General features: G+C 34.8%; 1 protein-coding gene across 2 annotated transcripts; it reads left to right on the top strand.

Annotated features, from left to right (window-relative positions):
• Positions 1-10: 10 nt before the first annotated feature.
• On the top strand, positions 11-3815 carry LOC133317296 (G-type lectin S-receptor-like serine/threonine-protein kinase At4g27290). Of its 2 annotated transcripts, XM_061519167.1 has the most exons (8): positions 995-1178; positions 1429-1788; positions 1926-2057; positions 2242-2399; positions 2493-2703; positions 2842-3079; positions 3172-3322; positions 3406-3815. In XM_061519167.1, exons 1-8 carry the CDS (start codon positions 1145-1147, stop codon positions 3706-3708), a joined length of 1587 nt encoding a protein of 528 aa, XP_061375151.1. In that variant the 5' UTR covers positions 995-1144; the 3' UTR covers positions 3709-3815. The 2 variants fall into 2 exon arrangements, with proteins under 2 accessions (XP_061375145.1, XP_061375151.1); XM_061519161.1 differs by having other exon boundaries at positions 11-1788.
• The last annotated feature ends 18034 nt before the right edge of the window (positions 3816-21849 follow it).

Below are 21849 nucleotides of genomic sequence, written 5' to 3'. Positions count from 1 at the left end.
TCAAAAAAGTAATATAAATAATTAAGTTAAAAGAGAATTCTGAAAATTCTCTTTCTTCATCATAGGATTACCGTTTCAGAATCAACTTGGCAGGTTTTGACTTTGGAATCAGAAGTTGCAATCAGTAGAACTGCTTAAGCAATATTTCAACCTTGCAAATTGTTCTTCCCCACTCCCACTACACCCACCTAAAAGTGTTTCTGACTCTGCTACTTTTCTTCTCTTCAATCCTGTGTCTCTTGAGTGTACAACTTTGTTTCTGGGTGTCAGTGCACTTTTCTGAACTTTTAATATTGTCACAACCACCCCCAACATGTTTGATTTAGAACAATTAATATGCCTGTCCAGAACCAACCTCATGTTTCGTATTTTATAATTACTATATGAGTCTCTCTCTTTTTTTTTTCCCTCTTATTTCTTTATATGCAGATCATTTAAACAAGCAACATGAATGTAGCTAAATTGCATAGTTCTTCAATTGTTACAATTTAATTGGCACTATGTCTTTCATGAGAATCATTTTCCTTGCTTTTCATATACTTGCCCATCTTTCTGAAATTTCCTTAGCAGTTGACTCCATTTCTCAGTCCCTTTCCCTAAGTGATGATGGCAAAACCTTAGTTTCCAAAGGTGGAACCTTTGAACTAGGATTCTTCACCCCAGGAAATTCCCAGAAACGTTACCTGGGGATTTGGTACAAGAAAATCCCAATTCAAACAGTGGTTTGGGTTGCAAACCGGGTCAACCCAATCAATGATTCATCTGGAATCTTAAGATTAAACATCAGTGGGAACCTTGTCCTCACCCAGAATGACACTGTTGTTTGGTCTACTACAACAACATCTCTGAGAAAACCAGTGAGTCCTGTAGCCATGCTCTTAGATTCTGGCAATCTTGTGGTAAGAGATGAGAAAGAAGCAAAGACTGAAGCATACTTGTGGCAGAGCTTTGATTATCCAACTGATACTTTCTTACCAGATATGAAGTTTGGTTGGGATTTGAGAACTGGTCTTAATAGGAATATAACAGCTTGGAAGAGTCCTGATGATCCATCTCCTGGAGATTTCTCTTTTGGTATGGTGCTAAATAACTATCCTGATGCATATATGATGAAGGGTAACAAAAAGTTCTACCGAAGTGGACCATGGAATGGCCTACATTCAAGTGGTTCACCACAGGTAAGGGACAACCCCATTTATGACTACAAGTTTGTTTTCAATAAGGATGAACTTTACTACACATATACCCTCAAGAACTCATCTATGATCTCAAGATTAGTATTGAATGGAACAAACTATGTTCGTAGACGGTATGTGTGGATTGAATTAACACAAAGATGGGAGGTTTACACATCAGTGCCATTGGACTTATGTGACACTTATGCCCTTTGTGGAGCTTATGCAAATTGTGTTATTTCTGATTCACCAGTGTGCCAATGTCTGGAAGGGTTCAAGCCTACGTCACCTCAAGCATGGTACTCAATGGACTGGTCTCAAGGATGTGTCCGCAATAAGCCATTAAGTTGCAAGGACAAGCGTAAAGATGGATTTATCAAATTGAGTGGCCTTAAAGCGCCTGATACTACACATACTTGGCTGGATCAAACAATTGGTTTAGAGGAATGCAGAACCAAGTGTTTGGATAACTGTTCTTGTATGGCATATGCAAATTCAGATGTCAGTGGACAAGGGAGTGGCTGTGCCATGTGGTTTGGCAATCTAATTGACATGAGACAGTTTGCATCTGGAGGACAGGACCTATATCTTCGAATGGATGCTTCAGAATTAGGTAGGTACTTAGCTTTGCCATTTATTAGTCCTTCAAACAAACAAAATTTGTTAGAATCCTTTTTTTATCTTTGAATATGTAAGTTCCCTTTATAAATTTGTGATTTAACCATAGTTTGTTTGATCAAATTTAATTAGAACATGTCAGTCATGGCCACAAGAAGGAGGGAGTCCTAGTTGCTGTGACAGTTTCTCTGGCCGTGGCAGCAGTTTCTGGTATACTCATACTTGGTTGGTGTTATAGACAAAAGTCACGCTCCAATGTAAAAGGTGACATTCACATTTCAGTTCCTCTTCTCAAAAGAAAAATAAAAATAAAAATGTCTAGATTGCTTTATTAATGTTTATAGCATTGTATTAGATGTACCCATATAGTCATATAACATTGCAGTAATATACATATGCTGCCATGCTTATCATATTAATCTGAAACCACCCACTAATAATTTGTCAGAGAAATTAGACTTCAATATCAAAGAAGAACAAAACAGTAGAATGCAAGTGGATGATATGGATCTACCAGTCTTTGACTTGTCAACAATTGCTAAGGCCACTAGCAACTTTACAATCAAGAACAAAATTGGCGAAGGAGGTTTTGGACCTGTATACAGGGTAATTTGCTTATAGATTATTATAACATTAAGAATTGATAAGGAGAAAAACTAAAATGAACATTTCTATCAATTTGAAAGTTTAAATTTTCAGGGAACTCTAGCAGATGGACTGGAAATTGCTGTGAAGAGGCTTTCTACAAGCTCAGGACAAGGATTGACTGAGTTCAAGAATGAAGTAAAATTGATTGCAAAACTTCAACACCGCAATCTTGTAAAGCTTCTTGGATGTTGCCTTGAAGAAGAAGAAAAAATGCTGGTTTATGAATACATGCCTAACAGTAGCCTTGATTCCTTTATTTTTGGTATGGATCCAAGGAATTGTATATTTAGATGGTTAAATGTAGTAAATAATTTGTGTCCCTTAACAGCTTTTCACACTAGAATTATTTTAGACCATATAATCAAATTGGAGGGTTTTTTTTCTGATGGGAATATGGCAGATCAACATAGAAGTGGATTACTTGACTGGTCAAAGCGCTTCCACATTATATGTGGAATTGCCAAGGGCCTTCTCTATCTTCATCAAGATTCCAGACTCAGGATTATTCACAGAGATCTCAAAGCAAGTAATGTTTTACTTGATAGTGAGTTGAATCCAAAAATTTCAGATTTTGGCATGGCTAGAATTTTTGGAACAGATCAGAAAGAAGGAAACACAAGGAGAATAGTGGGGACTTAGTAAGTGAAATAAGTGTTTTTACAATAAAGCAGAATTCATAACATGCTGTTTTCTCCTCGTTAGTGGCTTCATTTCAAAATGTTTTCTGCAGTGGTTACATGGCACCAGAATATGCAACTGATGGGCTATTTTCAGTAAAATCTGATGTTTTCAGCTTTGGAGTTTTGTTGCTAGAGATCATATCTGGGAAGAGAAGTAGAGGATATTATAGTCAGAACCACAACCATAATCTCATTGGCCATGTAAGTTTGAGAGACAAATTGTTAATTCACAGTGTATCAAACAGTTGTTTCTTCTTTAACAAGAAATCTTTAATGTCTTTCAGGCATGGAAACTCTGGAAAGAAGGAAGACCACTAGAACTGTCTGATACAAGCCTAGAAGACTCTTGTTTTCTATCACAAATATTGCATTGTTTTCATGTTAGTCTCTTGTGTGTTCAGCAGCATCCAGAGGATAGGCCTGGAATGTCATGTGTGATCCTAATGTTAGCTAGTGAGTTTGAATTGCCTGAGCCCAAACAGCCAGGATTCTTTGGAAAAGATTCGGGAGAAGCAGATTCCTCCACAAGTAAGCAGCAACTGAGTTCAACAAATGAAATAACCATTACCCTCTTAGAAGCCCGATGATATTCCTTTGCTAAGCACAATCCATGTTGTATATAAATGTAGATTATTGTATTAGAAATTAACTCAAGGTCAAGGACTATATTCTCTCACTCTTTTTCTCCCTTCCTTTACACAGAAAGAGAACATCAAAGCTAGAATATGCAAGAAGCTGCAAATATGATGGTACAAAAAATAAATAAATAACAATACATTTGTCACAAAAGTAACCAAAAAATAACAGAGGGATCAAACACTTGCATGTTGTTCAGCAATAGCTACATATTAACATCAGGTATTCACTAAATATCATTTCTCTGTTTCTTTCCTTTTTTTTCCGTCAAAAGAAATAATTAAAAATTTAGCTATGTTGAGATAACACAAGATGCAATTCTTCAAAATTACCTAGCTCTTAAACTATGTCAGAAAACTCCAATCAAGTTCACTGATCCTTTAGAAGAAATTCTTATATTTTGATACCCCTCCCTCCTTGAAATGAAGCTATCCTGCGAAATGTGTCTTTGAGTATTAGGGTCTATTTGATTGTATTCTAATTTTTTTGTAGTTCTTAAAACTGATTTATAGAATGGTTATGGAAATATGTGTTTTCTGTGTTTTTTTTTTTTTTTTTGAAAGTGGAAAGTCAAAACATAAAACAAAAATAACCTAGACATATTTTCTAAATTTGATTTTAAAAACAAAAAAAAGTTACAATTTTTTTATAAAAAAAATTACAAAACAAGCCTTATCAAACAGGTATTTTTATTTTTTTAATTCTGAAAATCAAAAAATTATTTTTAAAAAAAGTATTCAAATAGGGCCTTAGCTTCTAGATACGCTCTCTAATGAAATTGCATAGTGTGAGGCCAAGTCCATTTTAGTGAATTTGGTTTTGTTCAGCATTCTAGCTAATTTTACCACTGTAGGGATGATAATATACGGAAAAACAATGACATCAAGCTTTTATTGGCCTGGTTCTATATCTGACTAAAACTATGTCTTGAAATAGAGCAATAGAATCAGCAACACTCGCTGGAAAAATTATCTGTCCTCGTAAGATGAGATATGCATGAGAAGTTATAATAACTACCCAAAGTCTCCAATTTACCGTTACAAAAAATTTCAGGTATTTAACTCCCCAAAAAGGGTTAGGTCTCAGTGTGCTCTTACAATCTCAAATCCCTCAAAAGGTAAAAAAAAATTCCACTCTAAGAACCTTTGAGACAATTTTTAGAGGTGAAGGATCAGCTAACATAAATGACACTCATTATTAGCAATTGATTTGAGTTTCACTTCACGTTATATGTTAGTTGCTATTAGTAATGGAATAAGACTTTTAAACTTAAAATAGCGTAAGTTGACTCTCCTCATTATTTAAAATGAAAAAGAAATGAAAAGTGAGAAATAAAAATATAAAACATCAAGGGAGAAATAAACACGAGTTAATTATTTTAAAGGTTTAATATTTCTGATTTTACTTATAGAAAAGTTTTTTTCTGCCACACTCACATAATAGTGAGTAAATTCCATTATAGTTTTACTAATTTTTTGTTAAAAAAAAATTTATGCGGTAAAAGCAGAAATATCTTTATCTTATTTTAATAACTTAAATTTCCCTCAAAAGTGAGGTTAGGCCATTTGGGATTGATTAGTGTGTGTCCGGGTAATACCTGGGGACAAAACGAATTTTCCTTAAAAGATGTTTTGTCTAATTGAGATTTGAGGGACACCTCATAGTCTGCAAAGAGCAATTTATAAAAGCATTAGGTAAACGGGCGTAGACAAGTAGGGCTAGGCCCTCACTTTTTACCCAAACAAAAAAAAAATTATTTTTAAGTTAAGGTATATAAAAAAAAAAATACTTAAAAAATATACAAATTTTGATGGTTTTAAAAAGGAGGTAGGTAGGTAGGTAAGGGTGCTAAACGAACTAGGAGTCTTTCAGGGATCTTAGGCTCGGCTCGAGAAGGTTTGGACTTACATGTCTAAAATTAGTTATTGGAACCAGCTTGAATTTGTATAAAAGCTCGTTTAATAAAAAAGCTTTCAGCTCTAATTCAAAAGTTCGGCCTTAGAGTCTCTTAGGTTGGCCTAGTATACTAACTTTTATTTTTATTTTATATTTTTTATACTATTCATAATAAATCTCTCTCTCTTCTCAACCCATTTCACCTCATTTTTCTGGTTAAACAAAGTTTTTGAATTTTTTTGTTCTATATTATGTTTTTTAGATATAGATTGAATTTATGAATCTTTGTGAAGTTATTAGTGTTGTTGATCATATATTTTGTTTGAATAAATTTTTGTGTCTTTTTTTTTTTAAACAGGCTCACAGGCTTTTATTTTTTATAAAGAAGACAGGCCACAGGCTGATAATTATATTCATAATAGGTAACAAGTTAGGTCAGGCTGACACATCTTATATTCTAAGACAAACTCATTCTTTGGCAAGTCTGCTGACGTGTCACTTCCTCCTTCAATTTCAGCTTTGCGTTCACACTACAAAAATTTGAAAACTTTCCTTCTTTGGTAAATCAGTGAAAAAAAATTATAAAATAAAATCTAATTTTGAATGAAAGTCGATGGACAAGATTTCATAACTCAAATCAATGGTACAAATTTGTTATAAATTGTAGTGGCAGACAGCTCATTTAAATTTGAATTTACGAGTTGAAAATTTAAATTTGATTTTTGAAATCTGACAACTCATTTAATGTTGAGCTACTTTCTCCATTGGAATTGCTAAACATTTAAAAAAAAATACATCTGCTTCTCATTGTTCTATGCGATTGCTTAGGGGCGATTTTGTTGCTCCTCTTCATTTTTTCCTTTTTTTGCCTCTGACACATATCAGTGAAAACATACAGCCTCCAAGAATCAGCTTCTTCGTTCTCTCTTTGATCGTCTTACCAATATGTTTTTAAAATATAATTTTCTGAAGGATGTCAGTCCTGCCAAGCAGGGGCGGACCGAGGGGGGTGCTAGGGTAGGCAGCCGCCCCCCTCAAAATTTGAAGAAATTTTTTAACACAAGTATAATGCAAAAAATCTTCATTTTTTTCTCTTCATTAATGTGGAGTAGTTTTCTCCCACTGCAGAGAGTTGATAGAGTTTCTTTATATTTTTAGATTTATTTAAGATTACATCACAGTGTTGAGAGTACCAGTGACCACCAATAGAGCTACATGGTTTCTCTTAGTTCAAATTCTTTTAGCTACTTGGCTCTTGTTTGTTGGCACAAACCTGGTGGTAACAATTAGCATATGGAATTAGCCTTAGATTATGGGGAAAGATTTGTTTACAATTTTTTTTACAAATTACACTAAGTATGACCAGTCATACACTCTTGATTAAAGTATGACGATCAGACACAGTATAGTTTGTAAAAGTTTCTAAATGAAAAGTTTGTAAATATAACATTTCCCTTATTTAAACCTCGACTTGAAACTAACAGTTTCAACTTTTATTATGCTTAGATGTTAGCACAAATCTTCCCATCCATGAATAAAAATAAGAAGTCCGAGAGCCTTATGAAAGAATGAACCTTATTCTTTCGATCCCTCTCCTTTTCTTGTGATTCGTGACAAAGAGAGAAGTGAGGGGCAGCAGAGTTTTGGTGATTGTGTTTCTTGACAATCTGTCTCTTCTGATTTATCTTTGGCTTTTTTTTCTTGTTGGGCTAATAGTGAGTACATAGAAAAAGAGGTTAAGAAATGAGAGGGTTCTGCTTTGAATTATCTATTTAGATTATAGTACATATTTTTTGTGAAATCTAAACCTTTGCTCTCTTCTCTTTTTCTTTGCATAAAAAATGTTTATTTTAGGGGTTGAAAAGGTGTAATTTTTTTCAAATTGATAGTAGATTTTGCCGTGACAGCTTCCACCTCTCTCTCCGTCTCCTTCTTTCTCTCTATAACAAGTTAAAAAAGGTATTTATAAGTTATGTTCTCTAGATTGGTATTTCGGCCTCCCACATATTGTGATTGAAGAGAGGAACAAATGTTTAATTTTAGCCCCCCACAGGAAAAATTCTTGGGTTCGCCACTGCTGCCAAGGAGGACTGGAGGATTAAGGTGAAGGTGGTTCGGGCTTGGAAAGTTCCTAACTTTCAACGTAGAGATTTTGACGACAATGTTGAAATGGTTTTATTGGATGAACAGGTAGTTGTCTGCGTTTTTTAAATCATGGTTCTTTGCGTTTTTTAAGTCTTCCATCTTTTGTGAGTTCGCTGCGTTCTTTTGTAGGGTGGTAGGATAATAGGGAATGAACCCTAATGGCAGAAGAAGAACAGAGGAAATTGAAAAGAGAATTCCAGAATTTTTAACAACCCCTGAAACGTCTGTTTACATGTATCTTATACCTTGCCATTCACTTTGGCATGACACGTATTGCTTTGTATCTATGGGCCCTTACCGGTAAGGCTATTAACAGAATACTAATTCCTGAACAATACAGAAACAACTAACTCAGTAAAACACACGTAACCTACATCATAAGCTGCATCCCACACGTGTCCTTCATTACAAGTTTTAAGCTACATAGTCACTTAAACGAGTGGACATCTTCTTCTCTCTCACTGACCTTCTTACCGTAACATTCCCCTCTCCTTGACAAAGAACCTTGTCCTCAAGGTTCAGGTGTGGATAGCAACGACTGAGCTCATCAATAGGCTCCCAAGATGCATCCTCTGGCACAGCTTCGGACCATTGCACCAAGGCTTCACGATGCTGAGAAGTGCCATCAGTGACCACACGTGATCCAAGTACTGTCAAAGGCTCCTGCACGGGTTGATTATCAATGGCAGCTGCTGGAAGAGAGGCTCCCACCCATGAACTAGAACCCACATAAGGTTTGAGTAAGGAAATATGGAATACAGGGTGAATTTTGCACCCTGAAGGAAGTTGTAGCTGATAAGCTACAGGTCCTAGCACCCTTGAAACTGGAAATGGCCCAAAAAACCGTCGTGCCAACTTGTGATTCGATCTCCTAGCCACTGAAACCTGACGGTAAGGTTGTAGTTTAACCCAAACTTGATCACCCACTGCTAAGGACCGCTCCTTATGATGCTTGTCATACTGAACCTTCATCCTGTTGCGAGCACGTTCCAGCTGCAACTTTAATGCAGCCAACACCTCATTGCGTTGTTGCAGCAAGAAGTCAATAGCCTCAATTTTAACCAACCCACGAGGGTAAAAAGGAATCATCAAAGGAGGCTTTCCGAACACAGCCTGGTAAGGAGTCATACCAATTGCTGAATGTGTGGCAGAGTTGTAATGAAATTGAGCCCAGCAAAGAAAAGAAGCCCACAAATGGGGCCTATCATGGCAGAAGGAACGCAGATACTGTTCCAAATATCTATTTGTTACCTCTGTTTGTCCATCGGACTGAGGATGATAAGATGAAGTAGTGCGAAGTGTAGTGCCACTAAGGGAGAAAAGATGCTTCCAGAAATGACTCAAAAATATAGTATCACGGTCAGATAAAATTGATCTAGGAAAGCCATGGTTACGAACAATTAGATCACAAAATAAAGCTGCAACAGTAGCTGCTGTGTATGAAGAAGAGAGTGAGCCAAAATAAGCAAACTTGGACAACCTGTCAACTACGACCATAATTGTGGTGAATCCTTTTGAAGATGGCAACCCAGAGACAAAATCCATGGACAGCTCCTCAAACACTCCTTCAGGAACAGGAAACGGTTGGAGCAAACCCGAAGCTTTAGAAGTTTCTGGTTTAACTTGTTGACAAATAGGACACTCCCGAACAGCTTGCTTCACATCTTGCCTCATTGAAGGCCAATAAAATGTAGAGGTTAGACGAAGGAATGTTCTTAAAGTACCAGCATGACCCCCAACAAAGGAGCTATGAGCTTCCTTAATTAATGCTGGAATCAAAGGAGAATTAGAACACAAGAAATACCTGTTCTTGTGGAATAAAATTCCCCCACGAACCGATATGCTAGAATCAGTCATTGACCCATCACCAACTTGTTGATGCAACTGCAGCAATGTAGCATCTTCAAGATTTTGTTGCCTAACAGCATTCAATATATCAAAGGAAGGTTGAGACAGCAAGGCATTTACTGATCCATTCTCATAAACCCGAGACAAGGCATCAGCCACCCGATTTGAACAACCAGTCTTGTATTCGATGGTGAAGGTATAACCCATTAACTTGCTCAAATATTTTTGCTGCTCAGGTGTCTGGATTGTTTGATTCAGAATTTCCTTGATGCTTTGATGATCAGTTATGATTGTAAATTCAGAACCAAGGAGGTATTGTCTCCAGCGTTTGATGGCAGCCACAATAGCATATAGCTCACGCACATATGTAGAAGCATTAGACATGCGAGGACCCAGTCTTTTGCTGAAGAAAGAGAGAGGCTTATCATGTTGTAAGAGAACCGCTCTGATGCCAGAATTAGAAGCATCGGTTTCTACCACAAAAGGAGCTGCAAAATCTGGGAGAGCTAGGACAGGACAAGAAGTCATCACCTCCTTGAGCTTCCTGAAAGCATCTGCTGCAGTAATGGACCAACAAAAATTTCCAGCACCCTTTCCAGCACCTTTTAACAAATCAGTGAGAGGGAGGGCTATTGAAGCATAACCTTTCACAAATCGTCGATAGTATCCCGTCAAGCCAAGAAATCCTCTAAGCTGTTTGAGAGACTTAGGTTCCGGCCATTGCATCATGGCTTCAATCTTCTTAGGATCAGCAAAAACTCCTTGGTGGGAAACTACATGTCCCAAATATTCAATTTGATCCACTCCAAAGGCACACTTGCTGACTTTGACAAAAAACAGGTGTTGTTGTAGACAGTGTAAAGCCAAATGGAGGTGTTCGACATGTTCCACAATGGACCTGCTAAAAATCAAAATATCATCAAAAAATACAATTATGAATTTGCGAAGGTAAGGCTTGAATATGTGATTCATCATCGCTTGGAAGGTCGCGGGTGCATTAGTTAGGCCAAACGGCATAACTAAGAACTCATAGTGCCCCTCGTGAGTTCTAAAGGCAGTCTTCGAAATATCAACGGGACTCATCCGGATTTGGTGGTACCCTGCTCGCAAATCCAACTTAGAAAATATTGTAGCACCTCCCAATTCATCCAATAATTCATCAATGGTAGGAATCGGGAATCGATCCTTTATAGTAACAGCATTCAACGCCCTGTAATCAATACATAACCGCCAAGTGTTGTCCTGCTTTTTCACCAACAAAACTGGAGACGAAAAGGGACTATGGGAGTTCTGAATAAATCCTGACTTCAACAATTCCCCCACCTGTTTCTCAATTTCCGTCTTTTGACAGTGAGCATACCTATAAGGCCTGACATTAATTGGGCTGCTTCCTTCCAATAAATGAATGGAATGATCCATGCCACGAAAAGGGGGAAGCTTGGCAGGAACTGCAAACACGTCCTGAAAAGACACCACCACCTTCCATATCCTCGGTTCCAGCTTATCCTTAAGGGACAATAGTTCTGAGTTGACAACAGCTCCATGAGCTTCACCCGAAATCAACTCCATAGCACAACAAGTAGCGCACTCCAAGCTACCTTCATCTGAGGCAGAATTTATCACATCCAAAGGATGCACCCCTTGAAGGACAATAGTTGATCCCTTCCACAAAAATTCCATTGTTAACCGTCGATAATCATGAGTCACCCTTCCCAACAATTCAAGCCAAGGCATTCCAAGGATAGCATGAAAAGTAACCAGCTCAATAATCCAAAAATCCACAAGAAATAGTACATCTTGCAACTTAATAGGGACTTGCAAACACTTACGGTCAGAAAACAGAATCTCCCCATTACCAAGAAAAACACGAAGCTTCTGAGAACGTACGGTGGGCAATTTAAGCTGATCAACTAGGTGACTTTGAAGAAAATTGTGTGTGCTCCCAGAATCCACCAAAACTGATATGGCAGAGCCTTCTAATGAAGTAAGGAAGGTCAAAGAATGTTGATGTTCTTTGACACACAAAGCATGTAACGAAGCATCATTGGTTTCATTAAAACCGGAATCTGCCTGCCAAAGAATTTGTTCCTCTTCAGGATCACCCTCATCTGTTATCTCCTCCCCAAAGAACAGCATCATTTTGGACTTGCATCGATGCTTACTGGTCCACTTTTCATCACATGTATAACAAAGGCCTAATTCCCTCTTCCGCTGTAACTCCTCATTGAGCACACGTTTGTAATTCGAAGGAGGAGGCAGTGCCAGGGGTCGAGTCTGAGTTGAACCAGCATTGGTTTGAGACGAAGGAGTATGCTCAACAGAAACTGAAGTTCGTGGAAATAATTTATTGGAGCCCGCAGCAAATGAAACTCTCAATTCTCCATGATGATCATCATATGCCATGGCCAATTGGATCGCCTGATGCAAAGTTAATGGTGCTCTCAATTGCACAGCACTGCGCAATTCAGCTTGCAATCCCGACACAAAGAAATGCATAAGTAAATCATCATCCAGTTCAGGAACTTGATTCACCAAGGATTCGAAGCGTTGAATATAATCACTCAAAGAAGAAGTTTGCGTCAGTTTAGATAAAGCACCTTTCAAACTAACAAAAGTTGAAGTACCAAACCTTTGGCGCAACGCGACAGTGAAAACCTTCCAAGAATTGAGCGTGCCACTATTAAACATCCACTGAAACCAAGCGGCAGCCATACCGTCCATACGAATTCCGGCGAGAGGAACCTTAGATTCTTCCGGAATGTGTTGGAGATGGAAGAATAGTTCAGCCTTGAAGATCCACACATTCAGTGCCGAACCGTTGAAGAGCGGAATCTCCATGCGCACACCTTTGAGCAAGGAACGTTGATCCCCGAGCTCGTTCTGCTTCAGTGTGGAAAGCGAAGAAGAAAACTGTGGAGTCACCGGAGAATCCTTCACATGCACATATCTGATCACAAAATTGTCCTGGAATTGCTGCATTTGAGCAACCAGCACCGAAATTTGATTCTTCGTATCTGAAGCTTGAAGACGAAGCTCCTCGAGAGTGGAATCTACTCGTTGCTGAAACGAGTTGAGTTCCTCCGATAATTCCTGCACCTTCATGATGGTGATGCAAAGAAAAAATCAGGGAAGAATGAAAGCACCAATAATAGGGAATGAACCCTAATGGCAGAAGAAGAACAGAGGAAATTGAAAAGAGAATTCCAGAATTTTTAACAACCCCTGAAACGTCTGTTTACATGTATCTTATACCTTGCCATTCACTTTGGCATGACACGTATTGCTTTGTATCTATGGGCCCTTACCCGTAAGGCTATTAACAGAATACTAATTACTGAACAATACAGAAACAACTAACTCAGTAAAACACACGTAACCTACATTATAAGCTGCATCCCACACGTGTCCTTCATCACAAGTTTTAAGCTACATAGTCACTTAAATGAGTGGACATCTTCTTCTCTCTCACTGACCTTCTTACCGTAACATAGGATCCACGCCACTGTCAAAGGTTCTTTGCTGGTGCGGAAGAAAATCCACGAAGAAGACTGCTATTTTATAAAAAAAAATTGGAGTTGGATTCAATAGCGATGTGTTCAGGCCAACCAAGCATTAGGGCTGTGCTTGGGTCAGGTCGGGTCAGGTTTTTGTCCGACTCGACCCAACTTGGTTTTTATAGGTTAGGTATTTTGACCCGACCCGCTTTAATTTGATCCAAGTCAGGTCTGACTTGGTTTGGACTTTGTTGAACTAGTTCAGAACCGGGTCAGATCTGACCTGACTTGGTTTTTGAAGTGGGTCTGACTTGGGTTCTGAAATGGGTCAAATCTGACCTGACCCGTTTTTGACTTGGTTTCCTCACAAAATTTCGTCGAAATTTCTACGTTGCAAATGAAGAAAATTTTGTCACAGTTATTTTTTCGTCGAAATACTTTTGTCGAAAAGGGACGAAATTTTTCTCTAATGAAAATTTTTATAAAAATAAATTTTCTATCGAAATTTAGTTTTGACGAAAATGATTTCTTCCATCAAATGTTTTAATCGAAAAAAGAATTCTGTCAAAAATTTTGACAGAATATTTTTCGTTCAAAATTTCGATGGGAATGTGTTCTGACGAAAATTTTGACGGAAATTGTTTCGAGGGAAATGTTTCATCCGAAACTTTTGACGAAATTTAGATTCTCTAAAGAATTTTGCCAGAATATTTTTTTCGTCAAAATTTTTTATCGAAATATTTTTTCTCAAAAATGTTTACGAATTATTTTTACAGAAATGTGTTCCTTTGAAAATTTTGATGGAAATATTTTTTATCAAAAAACTTAACGAAAATATTTAATTGAAAATTTTCGATGGAAATGTGTTTCGCTAAAAATTTCGACGAAATTTTTTTTTTGTCAAAAAGTTTAACGAAATTTTTTCCGTCGAAAACTTTCGCCGAAATTTGAAATCTGTAAAGAATTTTGAGGAAATATTTTTCCGTCAAATTTTTTTGAGGGAAATGTGTTTCGTTGAAATTTTCGATGGAAATTGTTTTGAGTGAAATGTTTCATTCGAAACTTTCGACGAAATTAAGATTCTCTAAAGAATTTTGACAGAATATTTTTTCGTCAAAATTTTTTATCGAAATATTTTTTGTCAAAAATTTTTACAATATTTTTTTACAGAAATGTGTTCCGTTGAAAATTTTGATGAAAATATTTTTTATCAAAAAACTTGATGAAAATATTTAGTCGAAAATTTTTTATAGAAATGTGTTTCGCTAAAATTTTCGACAAAATTTTTTTTTTGTCAAAACATTTAACGAAAATATTTTCGTCGAAAACTTTTGCTGAAATTTTAAATCTGTAAAGAATTTTGATGACATTTTTTTCGTCCATAAATTTCGATGGAAATGTGTTTCGTCGAAATTTTTGATGAATATATTTTTTTGTGAAATTTTTTGACGAAATTTAGACTCCGTAAAAAAATTTGACAAAAAAAATATTCCGTCAAATTTTTTTACAGAAATATTTTTTAGTCACAAATTTTGAGGAAAATATTTTTCGTCAAAAATTTTTGCGAAATTTTTTTATGGAAATATTTTCTTTAAAAACTTTTGTCGTAATTGTTTTACGTTAAAACTTTTATTTTAATGTAATTGTGATTTTTTTTTCTTTTTTTTTACATAATGGGTATCGGTCAAGTTTTGGGTCAATATTAAAACAAGTCAGGTCTAAAACTGACCCAAATAAAAGTGGATCAGTATTTAAACCAGTTCAAAAAATATAGGTATTTATGGGTCAGGTCAAGGTCGGATCAAGGGCAGGTCAAGTGAACCAATTTTTTTGCACACCCCTAAGCATCAGTATCGTTTGTCTTTCAATTTGAGAACTGATCTTAAATCAATTGTTGATTCTAATATTTCTCCGAGTGAATTTGATTTTGTTGATTATGACATCATTGAGAAAGAAACATCTGACTCTCCTTATTTAGTGGGTAATATAATTTTCCTAACCGTTTTTCATTTTTTAATTTTTGCATTTTTTTTTACAAACTCTTTGCTGCCCTCTTTTTTTTGTAGACGTCATTGGTTTAATCTCAGGAATTTGTGAAGTTTGTGAACGTGTGGTGTCTGGTAGGAAGACGAAAATGGTTGTGTTGGAGCTTGGCAACCTAAGGTATTTAAAATTGTAGATTTAAAAAAATTAATTTTGTCGAGCTCTGTTAGCTTATATTTTTCGTGTATTACTGTTGTTCTTGCTGCAACTCATATGAAGGGGTCACAAGCTGGAGTGCACTTTGTGGGAGCATTATGTGGATGAGGTCCAATCTTTTATGGCAAACAACGACACTCCTCATAACGTCGTGATAGTCCAGCTAGGCAGGATAAAATGTTTTAGGGGTATGATTTTAACAATCTTTTTTGACAAAACGTTATGCTTCTGTGTTCTGTTTAATTCACATTTTTTTTGGCTTTTCGGTTTTTATTTGATATGCTCAACTCGATAGGTAAGGTTGGGTTAACAAATACAAAATATACAACGAGGATTGTCATGGATTCGAAGATGCCAGAGATCGTTGAGTTTAAAAAATGATGTGTTTGTTATTCTTGAACTCATTTGACAATTTATTCGGTTAATCATTTATGGTGTTATGAATTTTCTCTTTATATTCTTTCGGCTGATGGTGTGGAAAGTAGTCTGAGGATGACTCAGTTGTCTACTCAGTCCACCTATTCTTACGAAAAAGATTTTCTGAAGGATACAGAAAAGAAGTCTATCAGTGATGTGAAGCTTTGTGGCGAGGTAAATATTGAATTTTTGTTTTTTCGCTTTTCTTGAATAATATAAAGTCTGTATGAATGATGTGAATCATTGTTGTCAAAAACTAGTGTAAAAACTTACGTTTTTACGTTTTTACTAGAATGGTACGTGATAAAACGCAAGTGAAAACGGTCCTTACTAAAAATTGGTAAAAACTCCGCGTAAAAATGATAAAAACTTATGTTTTTACCGTTTTGACCGTTTTTACTTAAAACAAAATATTTAAAAAAAAAAGATTTACGAAAAGATAAATTAAAAAAAAAAACCCCAATTTTTTCGTTTCCTCAAATCATATGCACATTATCTTGATATCTTTTTATTTGGATATATGTCTTTTATAATTATATCTTATAAAGCTGCAATTCTATTATAAGTTATGCTATGAGAATCGTTTTGTGTTTTTGGATCATTGTGTGCATTGAAAAAATGGAATTATATCCTAATGAGCGACGATCCAAAATCTGCAGAGTGTATGAAGCAGTTAGAGCATATTGGTTATCCATTACTTGTTAGTTATCACTGTTTACAATTTTGATACTTAGTTATCAAAAATAATTTTTCTTTTTAGATAGATAAGTGGCTCAACACATATGTGATATTATGTGATATTATTTTTTACATGCATATATATAATTTTGTATCTAGACCTTAAGTATTAGAAAGCAGAAACTTTACGTTTTGTGTCGTTTCTACGTTTTATGTTTTTACCACCCCTTTCCATTTTTAAGTAGAAACTCGAGTTTGACAACATTGATGTGAATTGTTTGCCTACGATTAATATATTTAAGGTTACGACTTGCATCACGTATGGGACTATAAAATCTATTTAGAGAAAATACAACTGGTGGTACAAGTCTTGCAAAAAATGTCCATTTTCTGTTTGAGAGGATTTTGAGAAGTGGTATTGTAAGAACTGCCAAAAACATTGGGAAGATTATTATCCGAGGTAATAAATTGTTCTTGGTTTTTAAATTGTCTTTAATCTGTAAGCTTAATATTTTGTTCCGATATACAATTTTGCAAAACGATAGATTTAGTGTTCAGGTAAGAGTTGTGGATAACACGGATTTCACATCATTTCTTCTGTTTGATTGCGACTGTGTGTCTTTGTTGGGGATGAGTGCTGGTGAATTGCGCGAGCTGCATTTCAAGAGGGTTTGTATTATCATTGCTATGAAATATTGAAAATGTATATTTTGACGTAGAGTGCACTATGTTCGCGCTGTAGTTGTAATTTTTTTTCCATGTTTAATGGATGATCCTTTTTTTTTGTAGGGTGCGGATCTGGATCAATTTCCAGAAGAGTTAAATGTTCTGAATGAGAAGTCGATGTTGTTCAAGCTAAATATCAAGCAAAAGGATTTGAACTCATACAGCGAGCCCAAGTATCAAAGGATGCTTAGGTCTCTTATGTCTGAAGTCGATCCAAATGTATGCTGCTTCTCTATTTCTGTTGGGCATCCATTTCTCTTATTCATTTTGTTCACTGGTGTTGGTTATTGTATTTCAAAGGATGAAGCAAATTTCGAGGATGCACGCGAAAATGAAATTATTTCATCAGAACCAGAAAAGGCTGCGGTAACCCATTATTTGAATTTATATTCATGTTATGCAAAAGTCGATACTTGATGTGCCTTTTTTTTACGAAATAATGAATAGGATGTTGAGAGTCAGACCTGTGATAGTGCTGACGTTGGTGATATCTCTTTGACAATGTTGACACCAGTGATCCATTATCATCATTCCATTGCTGGAGAATTCAATTTTCCAGCTGTTCGGACAGCCAAAAAATAAAGCTTGAAAAAAAGTACGTATTTTCAAATTTATATTTATAATTCAATCGTGTGGCATGTATATTCTTTTTCTTTTCGTAATATAATGTGCAAACTATGTCATTTGCTTTTATATTTTTTAAAGTGCTGATCATCGAATTTTTTCTTCCTTTTTTTAGATAGATTTGACGCAGAAGCATATGAGAATACCCCGTAGATTGGGCTACTGTGACTGAAGAGTGGTATTTTGTGTCTTGGAGACAAGATGTTTACAGAAATGTTGAATTCACGTTTTTTTGTTGGAGTTACATCTTGAAATGTTTAAATCTTTTTTTTTAACATGACATTTATTAAATATTCAAAACGTTTTGTGATGTTTTGCTGTGTTTAGTTCAGCCAATGATAACGCTTATGGAATGTATATTGATATATTTGATAAACGCTGTGTTTTTGCAATGGAAACCTAAGTTGTTGATCTATGTCATGTTATGTGATTTGTTGCTGTGTTGAAATAAAAAAGTTTCATTTTTTAACAAATAAACACATCTTCTTCACATCTTGACGTTTATTAAATTTTCAAATCATTATTGTTACATGGAAAAGTTTTAATTCAAATTTTTGTTTCTTATTTTTAAAATTTAGTTTGGATTTTTATTAACCTTTGTTCATGTATTGGAAGATGTGTCTTTTTGATCCACAAAAAATAACATTTATAACTACTAAAAACAGATTAAGATACGATTTCAATATAACAAAAATAAGTAGTTTTAATTCAATTTTTTTTTCTTATTTTAAAATTTAAAGTTTTAATATTTATTAATCTTTGATCATTGGAATTCAAAAAATGTCTTTTTTTATCCAAAAAAAAAATAAATTTTATAACTACTAAAAACATATTAGGATACGATTTCAATCTAACAAAAAAGTAGTTTTAATTCAAATTTTAAGTTTGAATTTTATTAACCTTTGATCATTGGAATTCAAAAAATGTCTTTTTCTATAAAAAAAAACGTTTATAACTACTAAAAACATATTAGTATAGGATTTCAATCTAACAAAATAAGTAGTTTAAATTAACAAAAAAAAAAGTAGTTTTAATTCAAATTTAAAGTTTGAATATTTATTAGCCTTAATTCAAGCAAGGACTGATAAAACAAAAATTTTAATCTGACAATTTGAAGATATTCAAATAACATATCTTAACAACTGATATCATATCTTAACAGGTTATTTCTTTCTGTTTCTTTTTTTTTTCTTTCTACATTGTTTCTTTTTGAATTCAAAATGGAATTTGGAACGACGGTGTATGAGTATCCTCATTTGTCATCAAAACGTTGCACCTAATATGCTCCTTAATCAACGTAGGAATTAATGACCATCTTAGGTTTAATGACCGTTTCAAAATTTGAAGAAAAATGGTTTTAGAAATCGATTAGCATAATTAAACAATTAAAAGCTTAATTTGGGACTATCTCTCATTAAAACGCTGCACGCTGCATCTAATCCACGACGTTCCATATTCCAGACTTCCAGTTAACGTGTTCAGCCAATGAGTTGCAGACGATTTAAATCAGCACGTCATACGAAGATGACCAGCCGAATCATCAAGGTTAATCGTTTGGCTATGTATCGTTCTACGTCATTATATATGATGACATTTCTGTATTTTTATATTCATTTTATCTTCCGTGTAATTTTCATCCAACGTTGTTCATCCTGAGATTGTTCCATGACTGGTTCATCGTCACAAAAGCACATGAAAATGGAGATCACCGGTGTTCAGTCTCTGAAACATCTTCCGTCAGATGTGTTGCTGCTGATCTTTGGAAAGGTGGCATCTCATTCAATTGAGGACATCACTAACGTCAAGTTTGCTTGCACCGAATTTCTTCGACTTGCCGAATCAAATTATGTCTATGAGCGTGTTTTGTTGGATAAGTTTGCGCTGGGACCATTGGAGTGGGTTACAAATGCGAAGCCTTTTCTTCATCGAGTTAGGGTCATGGGCAGTGAAGAAGAACAAGGTGACGTGTACTACGACCCACTGCAAGTAGCCAAAAGAAGACGACAAGTTCAATTTTTGCAGCGTTGTAGGGAGAGTGGCAATCCTGAAGTATTGTATCGTGAGGGCTTGGTCAATTACTTTCTATAAATTACGCATTTCTTAGTAATATATAATTTGATATTTCATATGAAGTCTGTATAAAAATTATAGTTGTTAACGTTTTGTTGCTTTTTTTTATTATATTTTTTAGATAGCAAAAATGCTAGATTAAGGCAGAAAGGTATAATGGTTCAAAAGAAAACTTCTAAGAAATGTGTAACATCACAAGATATACCACGTATGCTTCACTTAACAGGTAATTCATGTTCGAATGAATTGAATCGTTAACTCATTAATGGTTTGTACATAAGCAATCCTCCATAAACTCCGATTAGTTGTGTTCTTATATATTTTGTATAATGTATTTTTTTGATGTAGAAAATCTTTCTCCATTATCTGCGGCCACCATTGGCATGTAAGTTTATTGCTTAGGTTAATTTATTTAGATTTGATTATTAATCATTCTTTTTTTCTGTTTTAAAACTTACAGCCTTACTCAGATCACCAGTGAACGGAATGAGTTTACCTGCAGCAGACAACATCTTCATGATATAACTAATAGTACGTAACTCTCTTTCCCCGGTACAGATTTTTTATTGTTGTTACAAAAAAAATAAAAAACTTATATTATCTATATTGTGTTGGCATCAAATTTATATTATCTATATTGTGTAGAAAAGCTAACTCCGTTGACTCCGTCAACCGTTGGCAGGTAAATGACGTGTGTTTATATTTCCTTCTGTCTACAAGGAGATAACATTGTTGTTTGGTACAGGTAAAGACAAAAAAAAATGGCAATGCAGTGCTTTTTTACTTATCTTCGTTGCTGTTGGTTTGAAGTTTGATTTTTTTAACTGCTACTTCTTTTTCTCATGCAGGAATCGTATTTCATGCACACATGGTATATTGTTAACTGCTATTTTTGAACAAACAGTATTTCATGGTCATCAATATATTGATGTATTGTTATAACACTTTTTATTTGTACTCACATATTCATCTTTTTTTTTCATACTTTCATTTGTAGATTATTACTCATTGATTTCTAAGAGGATGAAGGATCACAAATGTAGGTTCGACATCTTTCTTATTACCTTCATGTCAAGCACATCATTTAAATATTTTTTGTTCACATGTTACGTTATTATGTTTATTATGATTTACTCTATTACAGTTATATTATACAGAAATGCTGTTAAATGTTCTAATCATCTCCGAAAAATACTTACAGAAGCTGAGTCAAACTTTGTTATTTTTTAATAACCACATGACAATGTGAAATGCAGCAATATACTTGCATGTGTTGCGTTAGTTTTTACAAGACAAATAAATCTATTTTTTTTTTCATCCGTGCAACACACGGGTAATACACTAGTTTAAACAAAGACTCAACCTTTTAAGACCAAAGTCTGGCTTGACTCGGCCCGTTAACACCCCTAGATGTTGGATATTCATACTACCATTTTTTTCTATTATCAATTCATTACTACTCTAATTACCGTTGGATCAAACTTTTAAGCAAAAAATAGGCCGAGAGAGAGAGAAAAGTTGCTGAAAAGTTTGATCCAACGGTGATTAGAGTGGTAGTAGAAAAAAGTGATAATATGAATATCCTATCTCTTTAAAAGGGAAGATGGAATAATATATCGTTAGAGTAAATCATTGAAGGATAAAATTTATAAATGCAAGTTTAAAATAAAGGTAAAATTGAAAAATAAATATGAGGAATTCAGAAATTGGCATGCATCTTTAAAAAAAATTCTGTAGAATTGTTATTTTTATTTTTATTTTTACTTCATTGTAAAAAAAACTTTTTAAAAATAAGAGTTTTGTAAAATTATGTTTGACTAAACTTTTACTTTTAAGGAGAACGGAAGATAAAAATAAAACATTCCAAAACATGTACTTAGTTTGTTAAGAAAAATGTTCAAATTTCAACTCATTTAATTAAACAAATTAAATTTAGGGCTCATTTGGTGGACACAGTAAGATAAGAACAAATAAGATAAGAGAAGAGAGTTGGAT

This window comes from Gastrolobium bilobum, unplaced genomic scaffold (assembly GCF_033153095.1).
Source record: "Gastrolobium bilobum isolate Gb01-03AN ecotype WA unplaced genomic scaffold, APGP_CSIRO_Gbil_v1 utg3449, whole genome shotgun sequence".
NCBI lineage: Eukaryota > Viridiplantae > Streptophyta > Magnoliopsida > Fabales > Fabaceae > Gastrolobium > Gastrolobium bilobum.
This window is presented reverse-complemented; position numbering and strand designations above follow the sequence as displayed.